Here is a 22,795-nt window from a genome sequence, read left to right as displayed (position 1 = left end):
CTTTTGCTAAGACCACGTTACCACTGTTGTTCTTTGGAAGGTTGAAGTGATCCTTACAGCTGGAAATAGCCATTGGTATTTAATTGTGAGGTTGAAGAAAGAGGTTTTGTTGCTTAATCAGAGTTATAAACAAGTTAATCCTGAAGGCAGCTTAATTCTGGGCATCGACTGCCCACAACTGAGATGCTACACTGACCTCTAATGGGACCGCTGACTTGGTGACACCAGCCCTCCCCATTTTGTTGAGGCTCTCCTCACAGATTTTGTCCCTGTAGACCTGAACACTTTAGCTTTCCCTACTCCAAGGCAAGGCAGACTGCTCTACAGAGCCATAGCTGTGGAGGTGCCAGCTCTGGGGGCCTCACCTGGTGGAGGGGCCTTGCTGGCAGAGTCCTGAGGTGCACCGAACAGCAGCCCGTGGCAGAGACTGGCTGGAATTGCCCATCCCTCCCTGTCCTTGTATAGTCCCCGGGATGCAATCTCCTGATTTCATCTGACACTACCCGCTTCGCAGAGACTGCCCTCTAAACACCAGTCGGGTCTTGTCCTCCCACCACCATTGTTACTGACAATAACCCACCCAGACCCAGTGGACCCATGCACCCTGACACAGGTGCACGCCATGGTCAGGTCAGAGACCACAGGTGCACGCCATGCCATGGCCAAGTCAGAGGCCACAGGTGCATGCCATAGCCAGGTCAGAGACCACAGGTACATGCCATGCCATGGCCAGGTCGGAGGCCACAGGTACATGCCATGCCATGGCCAGGTTAGAGGCCACAGGTGCACGCCATGCCATGGCCAGGTCAGAGGCCACAGGTGCACGCCATGCCATGGCCAGGTCGGAGGCCACAGGTATATGCCATGGCCAGGTCAGAGGCCACAGGTGCATGCCATGCCATGGCCAGGTCGGAGGCCACAGGTACATGCCATGCCATGGTGGGATTGGAGGCCACAGGTGCACACCATGCCATGGCGGGGTTGGAGGCCCCTCCCAGGCTGATCTGGAAGCCTTGCTTTGGTTTCTGTGGCCTAGCTGCTCTCGCCCAGGGTCTGGTGAGATAGCACCCAACTACAACCAAAACTTAAGCCAAGGGAGTCTTAAGATTCCAGTCCAGGGACCAGAAGGGAGGGGCTCACTGATGTCCCACCCCCTTTTCCAGTGAGACACAGGGCTGCCCAGGGCTGGGCAGCAGGGAAGGACAAAGCCAGAATCAATTTAGGTCTGCATGTCAGTCACAAGATGCAGCCAGGGCTCCAGTGGGGACAGAACAGGGACCCAGTGGTCCACAGCAAGTGCCAGCTGGGACCAAGTCTCCACATGGGAGACATGTGAAGAGCCCAGGAGCTCCGGGGTGTGGGGGCTCTCCCTAAAGCCTGCCCTCCTCCCTGTCTTCCAGCATCCTCCTGGACGAAGAGGGCCACATCAAGATCACAGGTTTGTGAAACTCAGCCTTCAATAACCACCTCTGCACCCTGGTACAGCAGGAAGCACCTCCAAGCCAGAGCCCTGACCACACCAGTGTTGGCCGCGTGCTCATCTCTGGTCCGGCTGAGTTTTGTGTAGCGAGGGGCTGGTTGTGCTGGCTTGTGTCCTCTGAGACAGTGAAAGCATCCAGACCCCTGGACCATGACCACCTTCTTCACAGCCACACCCTGCTGGCCTTCAGGGAGCTTTGTCCATGACCTGAAGTCAGCCGTCCCCATCACCCTCACTGCCTCCGCCATGCCTCCGCCCCTGCCTGGTGGCCTGCTGCCTCTCCCTGGTTACATCTCAGACCCCTGCAGCCGTAGTGCCTGCTGCCGAGTGCCGCCTCACCTGCAGCAGCTTCCTGTGGCTGCTGAGAGGAGGCTCCTGGGCTCCAGGGATCCAGCAGCACCAGTTCACCATCCGATGGAGCCTCCAAGGCCGGCCTCGGGGCTGAGCGGGGGCTGTGTCCCAGCCCAGCTGGAGCCTCCCTTGCAGAATCCCTACGGAGCCGCCTGCCTCCCTGAGCTTCAGACCCCTGCTCCGACTTTGTGACCAACAGCACAGCCTCCTCCAGGCTCTCCCTCCCTGACCTCTGTCCCCTTCCTCTGGCTGAAGGCCCTGATGGTGGCACTGCAGCCACCCAGGGGTTTGGGGTGGCATCAAATCCCACCCACACAGTGTCCTTTGCCTCATAAGGTCAACAGGTCACAGGTACTGGGGTACACATGTGGCCACCTCTGGGCACCACTATTGAGCCCATGACCTGACCTGGCCTGGCTCCTCACTCGCCCACCCTGACTCCAGCCCCATCTCCTCACTTGTCCATGCTGACTCCGCTGGCCAGGTCCCTGAACTGCTGCCTTCCTGGCCCCCAGGAGCATGCGTGCCTGGTGCGGGCAGTCTGAGCTGGAGGTCAAGTCTGCCAGAGCGGAACAGGTCTTCTCTGCGTGTGACCCCTGAACCACAGTGGTGCAGCAGAGCCCTCACATCAGGCTTGTTGTCCATGAAATTGCAAAGCTGTGTCTGGTTCTGATTTAATAGTCACAGTCTGTCACTGATTAATGTCCCAGAGTTGATCATCTGTAATGATTTTTAATTCTTGCCAGGCACAATTCACAGACAGTCCCCTGCGGGCCCTCGTGTGCCTGGAGTGAGCGAGGTCTGATGAAGGGTCTCCCTTCACCCTCGCTGCCACCTTGCCGGGAGCAAGGGCAGCTCACACTCCAGATGGCGGCCATGGAAGGACCCTGGCGAGGCACGCCAGCTACTGAGCAGCAAACTTTCCTGGCATTGGCCCCAGGCACATATGCATTTGTAGATCATAGAGAATTTTCTACCTCAAGTGCTTGCCCCTGAGCAGGGAGGGGAGAGGGAGGGCAGCGTGGCCTGTGCGGGCCCAGGAACTGAGGGCGCTGTGTGCTGTCATTCACGCAGACTTCGGCTTGAGCAAGGAGGCCATAGACCACGACAGGAGAGCCTACTCTTTCTGTGGGACCGTCGAGTACATGGCGCCCGAGGTGGTGAACCGGCGGGGACACACACAGAGCGCAGACTGGTGGTCCTTCGGCGTGCTCATGGTAATGGCTTTACGTTGTTGCTCGTGGTTCTGCCGTGTGCTCATGGGACAAGCAAGAGGGCCTATGAGTTTCTGGGCAGACTCCTCCTCTGCCCACCCCAGACTCCCCATCAGAGGATGGAATTGGAGTTCATGTGCGAATGCAAGCCTCTTAACAGTCAAACCCTCCTTGTGCCACCATTCGTACCAATGTGGCAGTCACTGGGTATTTTAAAGTATACAATGGTTTCCAATATAAAGATGTTTTTCTTGTTTCAAGTCCAGCTGCTCATTAAAATTAGCGCTAGTGTATGTGGTTGCGTCTGCGTTGAGAAAATTGAGTTTACTCTCCTTCGTATTCTGGACAGAGCAGGTCCGCAGCCCTCTCCTGGCTACGGGCCTCCCTGAGACTAGAGCAAAAGCAGGGAGACACTCATGTTCCCTGGGGCAGCATAGCCCCTGTCCACCGTGATGAGGAAAGCTCGGTGCTGAAGGGGAACAGTTGGCTAACCGGTCAGTTACACAGTTAATAGGAGCCCCTAGGCTTCCCAGTGACCATGAGGCAGCAGCGCCCTGTTGGGTCTGAGTCACTGACCTTGCCTCCCCTGTACAGTAGAGGGACTGCAGGGCTGCAGGGCCAGGCTGAACCAGGGCTCCAGGGCCTTCTCTGGGCCCCATTCCTACACGGTGCTTCATCTCCTCAGTTCCTCAGAGATGATGAAGATAGCTCTGTGTTCCTGCTGCCCCCTGCCTGATACCCAGAGCCCTGACAGGCCCTCATGTCCTTGGCTAACTAGGAGGCCAGCCTGCAGCCACCCCCAGACCCACAACCCCACAGCCTTCACCCATCGCAGGGCCCCTACCCCTGTCTGCTCTGAGAGCAGTGGGTGCAGACTCCTGCTGCTGCTCTAGCTGCCCCTTGGGCTGTGACCAGCCCTGAGAACACTGTCCCCTGGCACAGCAGGCTCCTTCCCCGCTGCTCATCCCCTCAGAGGGACAATCCCATCGCAGACTCCAGTGTCTGAGGGCAGTCGGGACCTGGATGCAGCGTGTCACGCCAGGGTGAGTGACACTGATGGCCATAAAGCAGTATGCATGGCGCATCATTGGATCTGAACCCAGAACTCTCCCCACACATGATGGCCACATTCTCACTCTCCTGGTGGTGGCAGAGGTCCATGTCCTGGCTCAGGCAGCTGTCCTGCTTCCAGCGGTTCCTTGGGCAGAATTTGAATGCTCATCTGCCCCAAGGGGGGCAGTGTGCACAGCTCCACGCCTCCCTGAGCCACCCTGAGGGGACAGTGTGCGCAGCTCCACGTCTCCCTGAGCCACCCTGAGGGGACAGTGTGCGCAGCTCCACACTTCCCGGGGCCACCCTGAGGGGACAGTGTGCGCAGCTCCACACTTCCCAGGGCCACCCTGAGGGGACATTGTGCAGCTCCACACCTCCCTGAGCCACCCTGAGGGGACAGTGTGCGCAGCTCCACGCTTCCCTGAGCCACCCTGAGGGGACAGTGTGCACAGCTCCACACTTCCCAGGGCCACCCTGAGGGGACAGTGTGCGCAGCTCCACGCCTCCCTGAGCCACCCTGAGGGGACAGTGTGCGCAGCTCCACACTTCCCGGGGCCACCCTGAGGGGACAGTGTGCAGCTCCACGTCTCCCTGAGCCACCCTGAGGGGACATTGTGCAGCTCCACACCTCCCTGAGCCACCCTGAGGGGACAGTGTGCGCAGCTCCACGCTTCCCTGAGCCACCCTGAGGGGACATTGTGCAGCTCCACGTCTCCCTGAGCCACCCTGAGGGGACATTGTGCAGCTCCACCTCTCCCTGAGCTACCCTGAGGGGACAGTGTGCACAGCTCCACGCCTCCCTGAGCCACCCTGAGGGGACAGTGTGCGCAGCTCCACGCTTCCCTGAGCCACCCTGAGGGGACATTGTGCAGCTCCACGTCTCCCTGAGCCACCCTGAGGGGACAGTGTGCGCAGCTCCACGCCTCCCTGAGCCACCCTGAGGAGGGGACAGTGTGCACAGCTCCAGGGTCTGTTAGACTCCAGAGCATCCTGCCCCTGCAGGACTTGCTCCTCTTCACACAGCCCCAGGCTTCTCTCTGCAGCTGGGATCTCACAGGCACTAATAATAGTTGGCTCAAGAAGATAAAAACTGGAAGAGGGGTGCCCCCCCCTCCGGGGAGAGGGCTCCCTCGGGCAGGGGCGGCTCCATTTCCAGAGAGATGCTAATTTGTGTGATCAACTTCTAAACATCCCTGTTGTTTCATCAGCTGAAAGGCTCCTCCCCAAGCAGAGCCCTCAAGCCTTCCAGTGTAATTATGCGGCTGTTTTTACATCCACATCCCATCACCCTGCCGGCTGGACTCCTCAGTGTGATTCCTGCCTGCAGCCCGCCTGTCCTGGCTGGCTGTACTGAGTGCAGGGCAGCCAGCTGGTGGGAAGTCCTTTCCAAGAGCAGATTAGTGGTGCTGACAAAGCCTTTACCATGCTCCTTGCCGTAAGCCTTCATTCCACCACTGGTATCACTTTAAATCTTCAGGAAGCTTACACATCTATTCAGTCTTACTGACAAGAACAGAAAATGGACAAAACCCCAGTACCCCAGAGCAAATGAAGTATCATGTTTTGACCTGTAAAGTCACTATAAAGTCACTGTAATGTGATATTTGCAATGAAAGTTCTGTTCCTCTGAAGTCAGTCTAGAAAACCTAACCTGTTTTGAAAATAGGGGGAAAAAATAGCTTGAAGAAAGTTCTAGAAGGAAATCCATTTTAATAGCATGGCAGATATCTTTGGAAAAGATTACAGGTGATCATTTTGAGAGTTCTGCTTTTGAGTGTTTCCCCAGAATACAAAGGGCAAATGTTGGAGGATGAATTTTAAATGAGCACGGATGTACAGTAGAGCCAGGAACAGGTGAATTTAATAAGATCTGTAGATACCTGCATGAAGCCGCTTTCTCATTGAAACTGACATAAAGGGCCTGGAGTGAAGCCAGGGCTTTTAGCACCTTGCATTTGGATTCAGGGCCTGATTTGTACAAGAACGACTTGTGGCCGCCCAGGCTCTCACACAGGAGGTGGCAGATGCCAGCTGTCAAGTTCTGGGCCAATGCCCTGGAGTACCTGATCAGTGAGCCAACGCCTGGGTGAAATGAGGCTCAGAGCCAGCTACCTGCTGTGCCCCCTTAACTCTGTGCTTGCAGCAGATGCCCACGGCTCGTGGCTGAGATGTCTCCATCAGCTCCACCTGCGGGGAGCCCCACCCCAACCCATCGTCCTGGCCTGGCTCAGCACCCGCTGGGGACAGAGGGGCCCAGGCTGCCTGGAGGTGGCAGCTTGCAGTACCCAGTCCAGGCCCCATGGTCCTGTTTCCTTTGCCCACTGAAGGGTAGCTGCCTGCTCTGACAGCATGCCCCCCGCCACCCTGCACAGTGTTGGCCTAGATTCAGTGGGCAGGTGCAGTTGGTGCTGGGACACTCCCGGGCTCCACCTGCGTATCTGACTCAGCGGATTCTCTGTTGCTCTGCAGTTCGAGATGCTCACGGGGTCGTTGCCATTCCAGGGGAAGGACCGCAAGGAGACCATGGCGTTGATTCTCAAGTGAGCGTGAAGCGGGCGGTGGCTTGGTGCTGGGGGAGGTGGGGGGAGTACTGTGGCTGTCCTGACCACCCCCCAAAGCTCTACTTGCAAGTGGATCCACATGACCTTATGCACTCCAGAGGCCCAGCTAGAAACATGAGACAAGGATCCCAGAGCAAGGCCCTGGTGCAAACTCAGCGTGTCCCTTAAATATTGACCTCTGTCAGGGGACCGTACGTGGCAGTGAACACCTGCAGCCAAGGCCTGCAGTGAGTACTTAGCTCTACTTAATTCTTTTTAAATACTCCTTTATTTCAAAGAGTTACAGAGTCAGATAAAAAGAGAAGTCATGTGTATGTGTATGCATGCACATGGATGGAATTGTGATGCAAAGGTTTGTTTAAAACATCACTTTTTTTAAAAAGTTTTAAAAATTTAAAAGACTTTATTTTAATTTGAAGGGTAGATTTACAGAAAAAAGGAGATAGAGAAATGTCTTTCACTTGCTGGCTCACTCCCCAAACAGCCGCAACAGCCTGATCCAAAGCCAGGATCGAGGAGCCTCCTCCGGGTCTCCCTTGTGGGTGCAGGCTCCCAAGGCTTTGGGCCGTCTTCCACTGCTTTCCCAGCTATTGTTCAAGCAGGGAGCTGGATGGGAAGTGGAGCACATCTAGAAACAACCCAGCATCTAAATGGAATCCTGGCACTTGCAAGGGAAGAATTAGCCACTTGACCCATCATGCTGGGCCCAAGAGAGAGTGCTTGCATGTGCTAGCTCATTTCTCAGATGGTTGCCAACAGCCACGCTGGGTCAGCCACAGCCAGGAGCCAAGAGCTTCATCTGGGTCTTCCACATGGGTGCAAGGGCTCAAACACTTGGGCTATTTCCTGCTGCTTTTCCCAGGTGCATTAGCAGGGAGCTGGGTCAGAAGGGACTTTGAACTGGCGCCCATGCGGGGTGTCGGCGTCATGGGCAGCAGCTTTGACCCACTGTGTCACCAAACCAGCCCTGTTGATCTCTCACCTATTTGTGTCTTAGCAGAAAACAAGATGTTTATGTTAGTTTTGCCAACTACCCATGAAAAGCAAACATCAGTCGGTTGTAAGAAAAGGTGTGCAGAGACTTCTGTTGAGATTCGCTGTCAGGCCCGTCTTCATGCCCAAGGAAGGAGAGTGGGTTGCAGAGAGAAGGCAGCAGAATGGTGCGGGTGATGTGGGTGCTGACGCAGACTCTGCTGGAGCCCTAAAAAGGAGTGAGGAATGTAGGCCTGGGCTCACCATTGGCCAGCTGGAGCGCTGCTCGTCTGCTGACGTGTCTGCCTCCCGCGGCCCTTTCCGGTTCCGGGCTGAGGCCGGAATGACGTGTCGGGTCGGAATAAGCCCAGCCCCCCTCCCGCACCAGCGGCCTCCACCGGTTTACTTTTTCAAACCTAGAGTAAAGCCGTCCTACAAGCCAGGTGTTTCCGAGGAGACAGGCAGCACCCAGCCCTGCATCTGGGGTGCTCAGTGTTGTCAGGGATCGTGAGACACCCGCCCCCGGTCCCCATTTTCTTCCAGGGCTTAGAGGTGGGTAGGAGCTCCCTGTCACCTTACAAGCCTGCAATTCTCTGAAGCGTGATGATGCCAGCCTGTTCCCCAAAGCCTTTCTGCTCAGTTTAGGTTTGGGGAAAAATGTTGAATCCCAGTTACAACTGCTGTTCCTGTTCCTGGGTTGAAATATATGTTCCAGGAGCTTCCGTATCTTATGTTAAATAACAATATTACAGTCTCCGTTTTAGTGTCTCTCGTGGCAAAGACCTCGGCTGTGAGCCCGTGAGCAAAGCACGAGGTCCGAGGGCCAGAACCCCTGAGGCTCTCTGGGTGGTGTCGGGCTCCATTAGGGCCACCGTTATGGCGACCCGGCAGTGCTGAATGGCCCCTCTGCTGTGCCCCGCTCACCTTCTCCCTGCGTGTCTGCTCTTCAGGGCCAAGCTGGGCATGCCACAGTTCCTCAGCGCGGAGGCCCAGAGCCTGCTGCGGGCGCTCTTCAAGCGGAACCCTTGCAACAGGCTAGGTAAGAGGCCCCTGGAGTCTGTGGGGGGCATGGAGGGGACTGCCCCTGGAGCCTGTGGGGGGCATGGAGAGGGGCATGGAGCAGACTGCCCCCTGGAGTCTGTAGGGGGCTTGGAGGGGACTGCCTCCTAGAGCCTGTGCAAGGGCTTGGAGGAACTCTCCTTCCCTAGAGCCTGTGGGGGGACTTGGAACGGCTGCCTCCCCAGATCCTGTGGGTGGTGGGGGTCCTTGGGGGTCCTGTTGGTGAGGGGGACTTTGGAGAGAATACCTCATCCCTTACCCTGGCCCTTACCCCTTGGAGGGACTGCTTCACTCCAGAGCCTGTAGGGGAGACGTGGAAGGGCTGCCTCCCTAGAACTTGTTGGGACGGTCCTTGAAAGGGCTGCCTCATCCCCCACCCCAGAGCCTGTGGTGGTGGAGGGGACTTGGAACAGCTGCCCCCAGATCCTGTTTGCCAGCACAGGGGTGGGGGGCACAGGGTCCTTGGAGGGACTACCCTACCCTGGAGCCTGTCAAGGGCAGGGTGTCCTTAGAGGGACTGCCCTACCCTGGAGCCCCTGGCAGAGGGGGACTTGGAGGGGACACTTTTGCTCTGTATCTTGACCAGCCCCATCTTTACTGCAGTCACTCAAACACAGGCATTGCTTGGGATGCTCGTTGTTGTCCCACACTGGGTGTCCCTGTTGTCCTACATAGGCTTTCTTCGTGATTTCGCAAACACAGGGTCACTGGCACAGTATCGCTAGCTGTTCCCTAAAAGGCTCTGAGTTTCCCCAGAATCATGGGCTCTGTTCTACTGATGCTCCTGCAGCCCCGTTGGAACAACTCCAACGTCTTTTTAGCTGCAGAGTTCCTTGGAGGTTGCGTGAATGCAGATTCCTCCCCAGCCCCGCCTCTGGCACCTTAGGGGGTAGCTTACGTTGTTTGCGTCGTTGTTTGCGTCTTAGCGGCGCCCGGTCGCAGGTCAGTGAGAGTACAGTGCCTTCAGGGACCTTTACCCCACATCTGGGTGCAAGGAGCAAGTTCTTCGCTGTCCTTGTGACTAGAGACTAAGAAAGGCAGCAAACCTTAAACTGGAGAATGCTTCCTGGAAGTGGGCATGGGACTTAGACTGCCCTCTGCTGCTCCAGCTGGCCCAGACCCCTCTGAGTGCAGGAGCAAAGCCAATAACACCTTGGGAGGGGAGTGACGGCGATTACTTTCAACATGAATACTGGTGCATTCAAAATGTGTGTTAACTCGCAGAAACTCACTTCCAAAGCTCCCTCTTTCCTCCCACCTCCCACAGTCAGGGTCACAGAATTCCCTGGGGCACATGCTCCCCACATGGTGGCATTGGAAGGGAGGGAACCGCACTGTCTAGAAAGGTGATGCCACATTGGGAAGTCCATGTGTAACCAGGGGGTTCTGGAAGCCCAAGCAACCAATGCAGAATTCCCTGCCTCCCATGGGTGATCCAAGTTACACACACACACACACACACACGACAGAACTTGCAGCACACTTGTTCAGGGGAGACTCCGAGTCTGTGATTTCCCCTAAGAAATATGAGCAGGGCCCGCCACTCTCTAGCAAGTGCCACAGCAGCCCTGGGTTGTGTTCCCTGGGGAGCTTGGCTGCATTTTAGAGCAGTACAGGTATCAGCTGGCTGTGGTCCCTGGGCCATTCCCCAGATGGCTGCACCGACTGAGGCAGAGCCAGGAGCTCCGGGAACCTCCCGCTCAGGGGTCTTCGGCATCTTCTGCTTCCCCGGGTACGCTAGCAGGAGCAGAGCAGCTGGGACTCCTGCACTGCCAGAGGGCTTAGTCGGCGCCACAGCGCCTGCCCCTGCTTGCGAGTTAGCTGTAGTGCATGGCTTGATCCTGCTTCATCCGGGCTCTTTCCCTGCAGAGGACTCACCAAAATCCCTCTGTGGGTGGACTTAATTGATTGCATAAAATCTTAATTTACTGTTTTCCTTGAATTCCATATAAAATTTTTATTCTGTAGGAAAAAAAAAAACAGGCGTGAAGTACCAGGGTTTACAAACACAACAAAGATAATTACGGAAGCTGAGTCTTGACAACTGTGCACGATACTTAGGGGTACAGAATGGGGGTGAAGGCTCGGGGTCTCCTGAGGCCTTCCTGCCTCACACTGGCCATTGTTGCCCTTAGTGCCCTGGCACAGTTCCTTCAGCTGTTTTGCTCACTCCTGCCCATGACAAGCCTTGGTCTGTTCCCACCTCAGGCTGGTGTGGAAGCCTGCCAGGGTGCCCACTGTAGGACACAGGAAAGCTGCCCATCTGTCCACCTTTGCCCAAGTCATAACGGAAAGTGTGTTGTAGTTACAGCACAGCGGTCTGATTCACACCCAGAGGTCTGGCTCACACCCTAGGGTCTGGTGCATACCCCAGGGGTATGATGCATACTCCAGGAGCTGTTCACACAAGTGTCCAAAGGCGCATGCCCACTAGCTGAACAGCCATGTGCTGGGCCATCTGAGTAGTGGGCACGGGGCAGCTGTGCAACAGTGAGGCAATTCTGCAGGTGATGGGCTGGGGAGCAGCACCTGCTGCAGTGGGTGGGGCTGGGGGCAAGCTTCTCCAGTCACCTCAGGCACACGGAGAATTGGGCTTTCTTTCTTGCTTTTTTTTTTTTTAAAGATTTGTTTTATTTTTATTGGAAAGGCGGAGAGACAGAGAGGAGAGACAGAGAGGAAGATCCTCCGTCCGATGATTCACTCCCTAAGTGAGCGCAACGGGCCGATACTATGCTGATCCGAAGCCAGGAGCCTCTTCCGGGTCTCCCACACGGGTGCAGGGTCCCAAGGCTTTGGGCCGTCCTCGACTGCTTTCCCGGGCCACAGGCAGGGAGCTGGATGGGAAGCGGGGCCGCCGGGATTAGAACCGGTGCCCATATGGGATCCCGGGCGTGCAAGGCGAGGACCTTAACCACTGCACCACCGCACCAGGCCCTCTTTCTTGCTTTTAATAATGATTTATTTAGCTGAAAGTGTTACAGAGACAAATATCCCACCACCAGTTCACCCTCCAGATGCCCACAGAGGCTTCGTCCCAGTTTTTTACTTAGTGGGCTGAGACCACCATTGCCAATCTTGGCCTAGCGGCCCCACAAAAACTAAATGGGGCCACAGCTGCCTGGCAAGCAGGCAGAACCCTTCACATTCAACATGTGACAAGAACTGTGTGGCTGTGGAGGACTGTAGGATGGAGCGGAGGTCAGGAATGCCCGGACGAGGAGGCCCCGGGGAGTCCTAGGCAGATGTGCACCGTGGGCAGTGGTGCTGTGTGTCCTACACCTGTCAGCTTCCTAGAATCTTGGAGTTGAGTTTGTTTATTTGGTTGGTACAGCCGGTGGAAGTGTGGGAGTAACTAGTGCCACACATTTGCTGGTCACATGGTGTGAAGTGTGCAAAACAGACCAGGGCCCTGGAGTAGCTGCCATCATCAACAGCAAGGGTGGCAGGAGCGAATCCCAGGACAGCCCTGTGCTGGCGAGGATGGAGTCCAGGCCCAAGGCCAGCTGCCTGCACGGGTGTGAAAGCCAAGAAGCCACGCCATGTGGACAGAGGAAAGCACCACGCCTGCTCCAGGGCTTTTGCCCACATCATGCAAACCCAAAGGCAGACCAGCCCACTCTCAGGTCCCTGGCCTGGCTGGTGTGGCCTTGGGTAAGGTGGCCTGTGCTCTGTTATTCCTCCTGACCACCAAAGTGGGAACCAGGCCAGCCCAGAGCAGGCTGTAAGGCCCGGCCAGCCTGACTGCCCTTTGGGCCCTGGCCTCCCACACCTCCCTGGCCCATCTGGAGGCCCCCGATGGCCTGCCAGCTCATCTTCCCACTCCTTACCCCCAGGTGCTCTGAGCTCAAATCCCTTGGGCTGACTCGTGCACAGGTTGGGGCCTGCTGCCCACAGGAAGGGTGTATGCGGATCTGCCCTCCATGTCCCTCCTGAGCCCAGTCCTAGGACCTTCAGGGAGAGCCACTGGGCAGGCTCAGTTCTAACACGCTCTCTGTTCTGTTCACGACAGGTGCCGGCGTGGACGGTGTAGAAGAGATGAAACGACACCCTTTCTTTGTGACCATAGACTGGAATGTAAGTCACACGGTGTAAGCCTCACACGGTGACAGGGAAGGAGTGGGGGCCCAGCAGCTGTTTGGTGCAGGCTGGGGAGGTCAGAGGTCAGCGCAGAGCTGGCTCCCAAGAGGCACAGACCCATGACTGTGCCCGTGTTGCCTGCTCCAGCCCTGGAGTCCCCTTGGCCCTCCCCAACAGTGGTGCCAGAGCAGAGGCCACTGCACCCCAGGTCCCTGCATTTAAGCCGCGGTTGTGGTGGCTAACGCATGACCTGGCTCCCCCGACTACTGCAGACGTTACTTCAGCAACACCAGTGCCACACTGCCAATCACAGAGCATGGTCGGCAACACCTCTGGTTCCCACTGGCAGGCCAGACTAACAATGACTAAGAAGCCCTGAGTGTCCCATGGCAGCCAACGTGCCTGCCTGGCACCCACTGATCTCGGATGGCTGTGGGACCTCCTGCCTGCAGCTCTGACCGGACATCACCTGCCAGCCATTCTTTCCCCAGGCTGTCACAGGACATTGGTCAGGTGTCACCTGCCAACTGCCCCTTCCCAAGGCTGTCACAGGGACATTGGTCAGGCATCGATTGCCGGCCGCCCCTTCCCGAGGCTGTCAGAGACTTTGGTCAGCTGTCACCTGCTGGCCGCCCCTTTCCAAGGCTATCACAGGGACATTGGTCAGGTGTCACCTGCCGACTGCCCCTTCCCGAGGCTGTCACGGGGACATTGGTCAGGTGTCACCTGCCGACTGCCCCTTCCCCTCCATCATGTGCTCCTGGAGCAGCCAGGAGCTCCAGGCCATGTCTTGGTGTTGGATTATGTGACAGGCAGAGAAGGGTTTGGGGAACAAGAATGAGCTCTTGCATCTGCTAATTCACCCTCCCCTCCCCCCGCCCCCACCGTTGGCTTCAGCGGAAAGGCTAAGCCAGGCCATCGCCAGGGGGCGGGAACTCCACCCAGTCTCCCGGCTGGGTGTAGGGCCCAACACTGGGTCATCCTCTGCTGATTGCCCAAGCGTGCTGACGGGGAGCTTGACCAGAAACAGCATCCCTCCTTATGGGATGTCACCTGCTCAGCCCAGGCCTTGATCCAGGGATGGTGCAGCCACCAGAGCCAAGCACCCCTTGGGTGCAGACACAATTGCCATGGCCCTGCTGCCAGGGCCAGTGTGTCTGCGCTGCCTGGAAGTTGTCAACCTGGAAGGAGGTTGGGTTCCCTTGGCATCTCAGCATTTCCTTTGCTGTTTTGCCTTTGGAAGACCTTCCTTGGGCATGAGCACGGCTCCATCACCCCTGCCCTTGGCAGGGGAGGACAACAGAGGCCAGGACCTTGGCCGCCCCCTGCTGTCTGGCCGCTGGGGTGGAGGGCTCCGATCCCAGTCCATCATAGAGGCTCACCTGGTCAGAAGGGATGCAAGCCTCCTGGTCTAGCCAGGTGGTAGCAGGCTATAAGGGACGTGGGCTCAGCTGCAGCTCTGCTGTTCACAGCCCAGGCACGGCTGCTGCACCAGAGCGACACAGGGTGGGTGATCGCAGTATGAGCAAGATGGGGAATTGACCCAAAAAGGGGCACCAGAAGGAGAAGGATGCCGCCATCAAGCCCCCAGGTGCACACATGCGTCTGTATGGCTGACCTGGACCCCAGGTTACACAGCTGCTCTAGGAAGGAGACCCTGAGGTGCTGGTGTTTTGCATGTCTGCTTCGCAGGTCGTCTAACCCAGCGATATGTGTCCACATGTGCCCAGTCTGTTCCTGCGGCTCAGGTATCTGGACACTGCAGGGCACCCCCACTGGCAAGAGCCCCACTCCCTCTGCAGCATGGACAGCCACAAGGGAGTGATGTCCCCTGCCCAGGAGATGCCTGTCAGTGCACCTCACTCACATACTCCCTGCAGAGTCCAAGCGGCAGTATGAGCCTCTGTTGCTCCCAGCAGCTCTTTTTAAGTAACAGCTGTCCCCGGGGCCACCCAGCAGGTACCTCAAAGCGGAAGACATCCCTTGGGCGGAAATGGGGGTTACTGCCCGCCAGACCCTGCTCGTCCTCACTTGCCTGGCAAGCCCAACAAGTGTACACCCGCCCAGGCATCCCTCTGCGAGCTTGCCCCCTTGACTCAGCCAGTGAGGACTCAGTCGCCCGCTAGTGGGGGTGCAGCACCCCTGAGAGACCAAAGCTGCGGGGCAGCCTGGCAGGTGGGAGCGTTTCTGCAAGGGCTGAGGCAGCACTGAGCACCCAGGGCCAGCACACCCGAGGTTAGCACTGCAGGCCATGCCCTGGAGGGCTCTCAGCTGGCAGAGCTGCCCTTGCCAGGAAACGGAGGGAAGGGGGATACTGATTAGTGATGGAGCAAGAATGACACCTGCCACCGTCCAGGACCAGAACCCTCAGTGGGCCTCAGCATGACTGGAGCGACTGGGATTCCTCTCAGATCATTACTCATTAACTGGGTCTTTCACATTTCAAAATTGTGCCCAGCACCTCACTGTCCACATGGAAGATAGAAGGCCAGACAGCAAGAGGGTGCCCAGGGTGACCCTCAGCCGGCAGGAAATGGGGACGCCCCAGCTGTGGGCATCAACAAGAGCAAAGTAGAGGGTCCCGGCCTCAATTCCCAGACCTGCATGGCCGTGATGCAGGGTCGTGCGTGCCAGAGGTAGGGGTTGTGGGGTGCAGGCTAGATGCACCAGACAAGTTAGCCCTGCCAGGAGTGGACAGGGCTCACACGGTACCAGGGCTGGTGCAACAGTTTTGTGAGCACAGATTCTGTGTGGAGTCCTTATGGGGGATAAAGCAGGCAGGCACAGCTGCCCAGCGGCTGACGGTTCACCTCTGTGGAGCGCCAGTGCCCCTGCCTGCCCGGCTCTCCGTCCAAGGAGAACATGTTCCTATCAGTGTGCCTTTTGCCTCACTGAGTGTGTTAATCCTTAAATGCCTGGAGCCCAAGCTGCAGAAGGCAGCTGCTGGGGTTTGTGGCCCTCTGCATTACCCACTTACCTGAAGGCCATTGTGGGAGAGAAGATGGCTCATACGCCTGGCATGTTCCTGTGCAAGGTGGCTGCAAGGCTAGCCTACTGTCCCACGGCTAGTCAGGCGATCAGAGTGTTGCCTGAAGACATGGATGCTGGGGCCCCACCTTCCTCCTGCAGCCTGGGCTGGAATTGTCCCGGCTTGGATGGAATCGTCAGAATTGCCGATTGGTGTCTCATCAAGCTCAATTCCTGGGAAATGCTGCTTCCACTTCATCTTCAGTTTAACCCTGTGAACAGGGGCTCTCAGCTACAGAATGAAAGGCAAGACCCAAACCCAAACCAGAGAAAGAGATGGCATGCGTAGCAGTATCACAGAGGAACCAGCCCCGAGTGGCCCCAAGCGGCCCAAGACCAGCATGAAGCTGTGAGCACGTCAGGGGACAGAGGATGCCATGGCCCCAGATGTGAGCACGTCAGGGGACAGAGGACGCCATGGCCCCAGATGTGGTCAGCACCTGGGTGCTGCATTTGCTGCCTTGTGCACTCCTCCCTCGGGTCAGGCCTTTGCGACCTCTGGAGATAGCTCACACCCCAGGAACCGCACAGGCAGGACTAGGGGACTGCCGAATGCCTGCTCTCGGCTGCCTGCCTGCTCTCGGCTCCCCACTGTCCTGCCAGCCTCTGGCACCCTGTGCCTTCCCTCCCAAGCTGCTCCTTCACCCCTCTCAGCCTTTGGGGGCTCACCCCCCAGCCTCAGCCTCTGAGAGGGCCTGGTGCACATATCACCAGCAGGTGTACTGTGGCGTCCGAGGCAGGAGTGGGATGGGCTGTGGACTTGGCTGGCCCAGGCTGGCTGTGGAAGAGCCTCCTGGGGCACAGGTATGCTGACAGCCGGATCGGAGGAGCCCAACCCCTAGGTGACAGCCTCAGGCAGGCTGCTGGTTCAAAGCCAATTCCCTAGAGCATGCCCAGAGCCATAGCTCCTACAAAACCGGGAAAGAGGGAGGGTCAAGTGTCCCCTTCATTGCAGTCTGGTGGGGACACAGTGGCTGTTCTGTAGGATTTTACTTGGAGACAACATTCTACCAGAAGGAAGTCTGGGAACCGTCCCCTTAAAATGAGCAGCACGCAGCTGGCAGAGGCCAGCTCCAGCCGAGCTCGACAGATGTGTGGAGTTGTTGTAAAGAGAAAAGACAGACCACTACAATTTCAGAATCATAATGGACCATGCAAGAAAGCTGTCCCCTTTATTTATACAGAAGCCCTCAGAAACTCTCCCAACTCTCCCTTTATGTCATGGTCAAGTGGGTGTTTCCAAGGAAAAATCTGCCACTTGTTTCACCATAAAGCAGGATGTGATGCATTCTGACCCTGCGGTCAGGAAGTTCTAACAGACAATATCTATCAGTAACACATTCCTACTACCTTCCTCATTTTACAACTTTATCTTAACAGTTAAAGGAGAAAATGCATCACAGAAGGAAAAACCTAACGATCATAGATAAAAATCTTTAAGCAGATTCCCACCATAACCATGGGCTTAACACCCTACATTAGTCTAAAAGCACGTTTACAACGTTAGTGCGAACATTCTCTTCCAGCCATATGGTCATTGGGGGCGCTGAGACAGTATGAACTGTTAAAGGCCCGTTCACCAAGATGTTATCAACAACATCAACTCCCAAGCTCACACTGGTTGTAAAAACCAACTCGCAGGGGCAAACAGCAATGCCTCAATAGATTAGAGAATTCTTAGCGGGCAGTCGGGTGTCCATGCAGAGGGGGTGAAGCTGCCTTGAGGTGCTGGAGAGACATCCGCCAGGCTTGCCTTGCAGCAGGAAGCTCCTCCGGCCTTGCCACACTTTGCTTCATCCACACCCACTGCATGGACCGCAGCACCCGGCCTGTCCCCAAGCTCCTCTACCTCTAAGTGCATCTGCCACAGGTAATTGTGCGAGACCCAACACTGCCTGGCACACAGGAGTGTGCGTCTCTGGGCACCCGTGCGTACTTTGGCAGCGTCTGGTGACGTTCTCCCAGTGTCCAGCGTGTGTCAGGATCACCTGGCCTCTGTCCTGTCTCTGTGGCCGTGGTCTCAGTGACCTTTCTACCTTGCCTTACAGAAGCTGTACCGGAAGGAGATCAAGCCGCCATTCAAACCCGCAGTGGGCAGGCCTGAGGACACCTTCCACTTCGACCCCGAGTTCACGGCGCGGACACCCACAGGTGTGTGCTGACCACTCAGGGCCCGGTGACCAGGAGGCAGGTGCTGTGGATACCCAGCACTGTCATCTGCCCAGTGTTCGTCGCCTCTGCTCGGGCAGCTGAGTGACATGCGTCACTGTACATGACCCTCCCCCCGCCGCAGAGCCCCATCCCTCTGCATCTGAGGCAGTTGGAACATGTTCTGTTTATGTGCAGCTGAACCCGAAGCTGCCCTGTAGGATCAGTCCACAGCTACAGGGCTCCTTGCCAACGTGAGTGGGGAATGGCGGGCACTGGGCCAGACCATCCTAGCAGATGGGCACGGTGCCAGTGCACCCATCTCCTGGTCAGCCTTGCCAATGGGCGTGGCAGCAATGTGCCCATCTCCTGGTCAGCCTTGCCAGTGGACATGGTGGCAGCATGTCCATCTCCTGGTCAGCCTTGCCAATGGGCGTCCTGGCAATGTGCCCATCTCCTGCAGCAATCCGTTGTCCTCCCCTTGCTCATTGAACCTGGATGTGCCTGGTAACCTTTGATCTGATTCCTTCAACGAAGTGTGCACTCATCCACATGTGTGTGCCACTCCTTCCGGGGGCCAGCTCCTGCTGCCAGCAAGACTGCCTCCCCGCTGAGCCCTGGGAGCTTCACCTCGCATCTCATGTTCCCCCTGGTCCATCACCTGTAGTGCCCACGTCCCTCCCTATCCACTAGGTGATGTTTCCCTTGGCTGTGTGTAATGAGCCACTTGTGGGGGCTCACCCTTCCAGCCCTCAACTGTCAGGCTTTTAACTGCTTTTAAAGTGCTTGGAAAGAGCCTCCTCCCACCATTCTTACTGCTCTCAGGAGCCACAGCACCCAAGTGAGCAGCCGGGAATACCGCCATGCACCCTGGGCTCAGTGCTAAGGGTGTGGTATCCCATCCGTGGGCCATCCACCTGTGGTATTGACAGAGTGAACAGTTCGTGGCCAAGGATGCTAGCAAATGTGGACGGCAGCATCCAGACCATGCCATGATGTCCTGCAGTCTTTGTCGTGGGTGATCTCGCCATTTAAACTTCAGGTCATGGGATTACTCAAAGCTCTGCTTGGGTCAGCATTCCCATTGTCCACCTAGTCTTCTCCAGCTCTCACACCACAAATAGCCAGACTCATGCAGCCACACACACAGCAGGTGTGCCTACACACCATACCCAAAGCCTTTTCCCACTCCATTGCCCACTCATGCTCACCTGGCACCTGCAAGGTCTCAACTCTGCCAATGTCACCTCAGACTCTCCTGGTGTGCCCCCGAGTGCCAATGCTCACCACCTATTCAGAGGATTCAGCTTTGTGGCCTCAAGCCTGGCCCAGGAGCCCTCGCAGCAGGAGTTGCTCAAGGTCCCCGTGCACCCGATCGTGCAGGTAATGGCAGTCACCCCAGGCGTCAGTGTCCTCGTGCCCTGAGCCCCACTCCCAGGCCATGTGTGCATGGCCCAGTGTGCTCAGAGCACTCCCTCACACACTTTCTCTCGCCTCTTTTGTCTGCAGCAGTTGCACGGGAATAACATCCACTTCACTGATGGCTACGAGGTCAAAGAGGACATCGGAGTGGGGTCCTACTCGGTGTGCAAGCGCTGTGTACACAAGGCCACGGATGCTGAGTACGCGGTGAAGGTAAGGAGCGTGCGGTGCACTGGAGAACTCTGTGTGTGTGTGCACGGCCAGAGGGAGAGCCCTGTGTGCGTACACGGCCAGAGGGAGAGCCCTGTGTGTGTACACGGCCAGAGGGAGAGCCCTGTGTGCGTACACAGCCAGAGGGAGAGCCCTGCGTGTACACGGCCAGAGGGAGAGCCCTGTGTGTGTACACAGCCAGAGGGAGAGCCCTGCATGTGTACACAGCCAGAGGGAGAGCCCTGTGTGCGTACACGGCCAGAGGGAGAGCCCTGTGTGCGTACACGGCCAGAGGGAGAGCCCTGTGTGTACACGGCCAGAGGGAGAGCCCTGTGTGTGTACACGGCCAGAGGGAGAGCCCTGTGTGTGTACACAGCCAGAGGGAGAGCCCTGTGTGCGTACACGGCCAGAGGGAGAGCCCTGTGTGTACACGGCCAGAGGGAGAGCCCTGTGTGTGTACACAGCCAGAGGGAGAGCCCTGTGTGTGCACGGCCAGAGGGAGAGCCCTGTGTGTGTACACGGCCAGAGGGAGAGCCCTGCATGTGTACACAGCCAGAGGGAGAGCCCTGCGTGTACTCGGCCAGAGGGAGAGCCCTGTGTGTACACGGCCAGAGGGAGAGCCCTGTGTGCGTACATGGCCAGAGGGAGAGCCCTGTGTGTGTACACAGCCAGAGGGAGAGCCCTGCATGTGTACACGGCCAGAGGGAGAGCCCTGCGTGTACACGGCCAGAGGGAGAGCCCTGTGTGTGTACACGGCCAGAGGGAGAGACCTGCGTGCATACACAGCCAGAGGGAGAGCCCTGTGTGCGTTCACAGCCAGAGGGAGAGCCCTGTGTGTGTACACGGCCAGAGGGAGAGCCCTGGGTGTGTACATAGCCAAAGGGAGAGCCCTGCACGTGTACACGGCCAGAGGGAGAGCCCTGTGTGTGTACACGGCCAGAGGGAGAGCCCTGCGTGTGTACACGGCCAGAGGGAGAGCCCTGTGTGTGTGCACGGCCAGAGGGAGAGACCTGCGTGTACACGGCCAGAGGGAGAGCCCTGCGTGTACACAGCCAGAGGGAGAGCCCTGCGTGTACACAGCCAGAGGGAGAGCCCTGTGTGTGTACACGGCCAGAGGGAGAGCCCTGCATGTGTACACGGCCAGAGGGAGAGCCCTGTGTGTGTACACGGCCAGAGGGAGAGCCCTGTGTGCGTTCACAGCCAGAGGGAGAGCCCTGTGCGTGTACACGGCCAGAGGGAGAGCCCTGGGTGCCTGGTGCTTTTAGAAAGCAGAGGGGAAGAACAAACACACAAGGAAGAGGGGACAATTCAGCCAACAAAAGCAGAAATAAGCAAAAGTATAAAATTGGTATTGTTTGCAAAAACCTGGGCAGAGACCTGATGGTTTTCTCGCATCTGTCAAGAGCAGTGTTTGGTTGCGACAGTTCATAAATCCAGTTAACAGTCTGTACATAGAAACTCAGCTTTTGTTTTTTAAAAAGATTTTTATTTAATTTATTTGAAAATCAAAGTTAGAGGAATTGGGAAAGACAGAGAAAGAGATTTTTTCATACGCTGGTCCCCTCCCCTCATGGCTGTAATGGTCGAAGCTAAACCTGGGGGAAGCCAGGAGCCTAGAGCTCCGTCCGTGTACTCCAGGCTCCTGGGCCATCTTCTGCTGCTTTCCCGGGGGCAGGAACAGGGGCAAGGACATGCCTGTTGTCCCAGGCATGTCCTCCCCCAACACGAGAGGCGGCATTTGCACGTGCTGCCCCACAGTGACGGCCCTCAGCTTCTACGGGTGCTGGATCAATAGTTGATCTGGAAACCCAAAATGGCCATCTTTGGAGCATTCTGGCTGGTGACATGTAGATTAAACTCAAAACTTCCTGCTGAAGTCAGAGCTAGTTTACGGAGGAGTTGTGAGTGGCACCTTCTGGCTCCCACCCTCCTGTGGAGCCTGCAGTGGCTGCCCGCCTGTTACTGCTGGGACCCACCGGGCTTGCTCCCAGCTCAGCTGCCACACATGGCAGTGCACCTGCTCCTTGGCAGTGCCCAGGAGCCTCAGAACCTGCGCTGGGAGAACCTTAGCAGCTAGCGACCGTTCACACCGATGACTGCCGTGAGATGGCTCTCACTCGCCTGGGGCTCCACTCCACTCTGGGAATGCACAGCTTGCCCAGAGCACGCATGCTCCCTTGAATACCATGGGATCCTGTGTCTGTCCCTCCGAGGGAATACCGGGCTTGGTGTCACAGACGCCAGGCAGCTGAGAACTTGATGGCTGTGCCAGTGACAGACTCCTGGTACGAGTCTGAAGGTTGGGGCACCACTGTCTACAGACGCCAGCAGGCAGTGACTGTCCAGCCTGCACAGCACAGAGACAATGAGAGGCTGGTGAAGGAACCACGCGTGCCTGACCTGACCTGGAGAGGGAAGAGCTAGGGAGCTGTGTGTCCCAGTTGGGTGGCCAGGGCAGCTCAGAGGACGGTCACTCCAGCACAGAGCTCGGCCTAGACAATGCTGGAATTGGGGTGTTGGAGAGCTGGCCTTCCACTGTGCAGATACAAGGGGGATGGGTCTCACTTGCCGTGACCTGTGTTCTTTGTGCTGCGTGCACGGACAGAGGAGCCTCAAAATTCTGTGTGCGTGGGTCACAGCTCACAGGAATTCTTCAGCTGGTCGACCGCAGGCCAGCAGCGGCCCAGAAACAATCGCTCTTGCCAGCGTGCACGCAAGAATCATGCCCCTTGTTGGCCTACGCAGCCGCCCGGGGCCCTTCCAGACTCTGCCTGCTGCCGTGGGCTGACCAGCCGCCCTTGTGCCACACAAGTGTCCCATTGAGGCAGCTGGCACAGGCTGGCCCTGACGTACCCATACTGGCCCACACTGAAAGGCACCATCTGTGTCCGCCCTGCTACGTGGCCTGTGACCCAGGCTGCAGGCATCCCTCTGCACTTAGGTCCTACAATCTGGCCACGGCTTTCCCACTGGTCGCTTGGCCAGCACACACAGCCAGCTTTCCAGGCTGGGCTCTGAGGCATCCTCCTATCCAGAAGTGTCAAGTGTGGGAAATGCTTCCTCCCAGACTGAGCAAGTACTGCAGACCTGGCCCATGGCCGCCAGTGGCGTCTGGGGGGGTGACAGCCCTGCTGGCACTCACAAGGTGCCCAGCACCGCCATCATGCCAGTCACTGCAGAAAAGTCCTTTTCAATGGACTGCAGAGTTGTCTGGAGCCCAC

General features: G+C 57.3%; 1 protein-coding gene across 2 annotated transcripts in view; it reads left to right on the top strand.

Annotated features, from left to right (window-relative positions):
* Positions 1–22,795, top strand: part of RPS6KA2 (ribosomal protein S6 kinase A2) — a 194,216-nt gene that overhangs the window by 158,950 nt on the left and 12,471 nt on the right. For both annotated transcript variants that reach the window (XM_040965201.1, XM_040965200.1), the window contains 8 exons: positions 1,401–1,438; positions 2,906–3,048; positions 6,568–6,638; positions 8,582–8,670; positions 12,700–12,764; positions 17,843–17,945; positions 19,195–19,325; positions 19,452–19,577. In XM_040965201.1, the coding sequence (XP_040821135.1) occupies positions 1,401–1,438; positions 2,906–3,048; positions 6,568–6,638; positions 8,582–8,670; positions 12,700–12,764; positions 17,843–17,945; positions 19,195–19,325; positions 19,452–19,577 (766 nt within the window). The remainder of the gene's footprint in view (positions 1–1,400; positions 1,439–2,905; positions 3,049–6,567; positions 6,639–8,581; positions 8,671–12,699; positions 12,765–17,842; positions 17,946–19,194; positions 19,326–19,451; positions 19,578–22,795) is intronic.

Source organism: Ochotona curzoniae, unplaced genomic scaffold (assembly GCF_017591425.1).
Source record: "Ochotona curzoniae isolate NIBS_2020 unplaced genomic scaffold, NIBS_Ocur_1.0 scaffold_3890, whole genome shotgun sequence".
NCBI lineage: Eukaryota > Metazoa > Chordata > Mammalia > Lagomorpha > Ochotonidae > Ochotona > Ochotona curzoniae.
The sequence above is the reverse complement of the archived record's forward strand: the minus strand, read 5'-3'. Positions and strand labels throughout refer to the sequence as shown.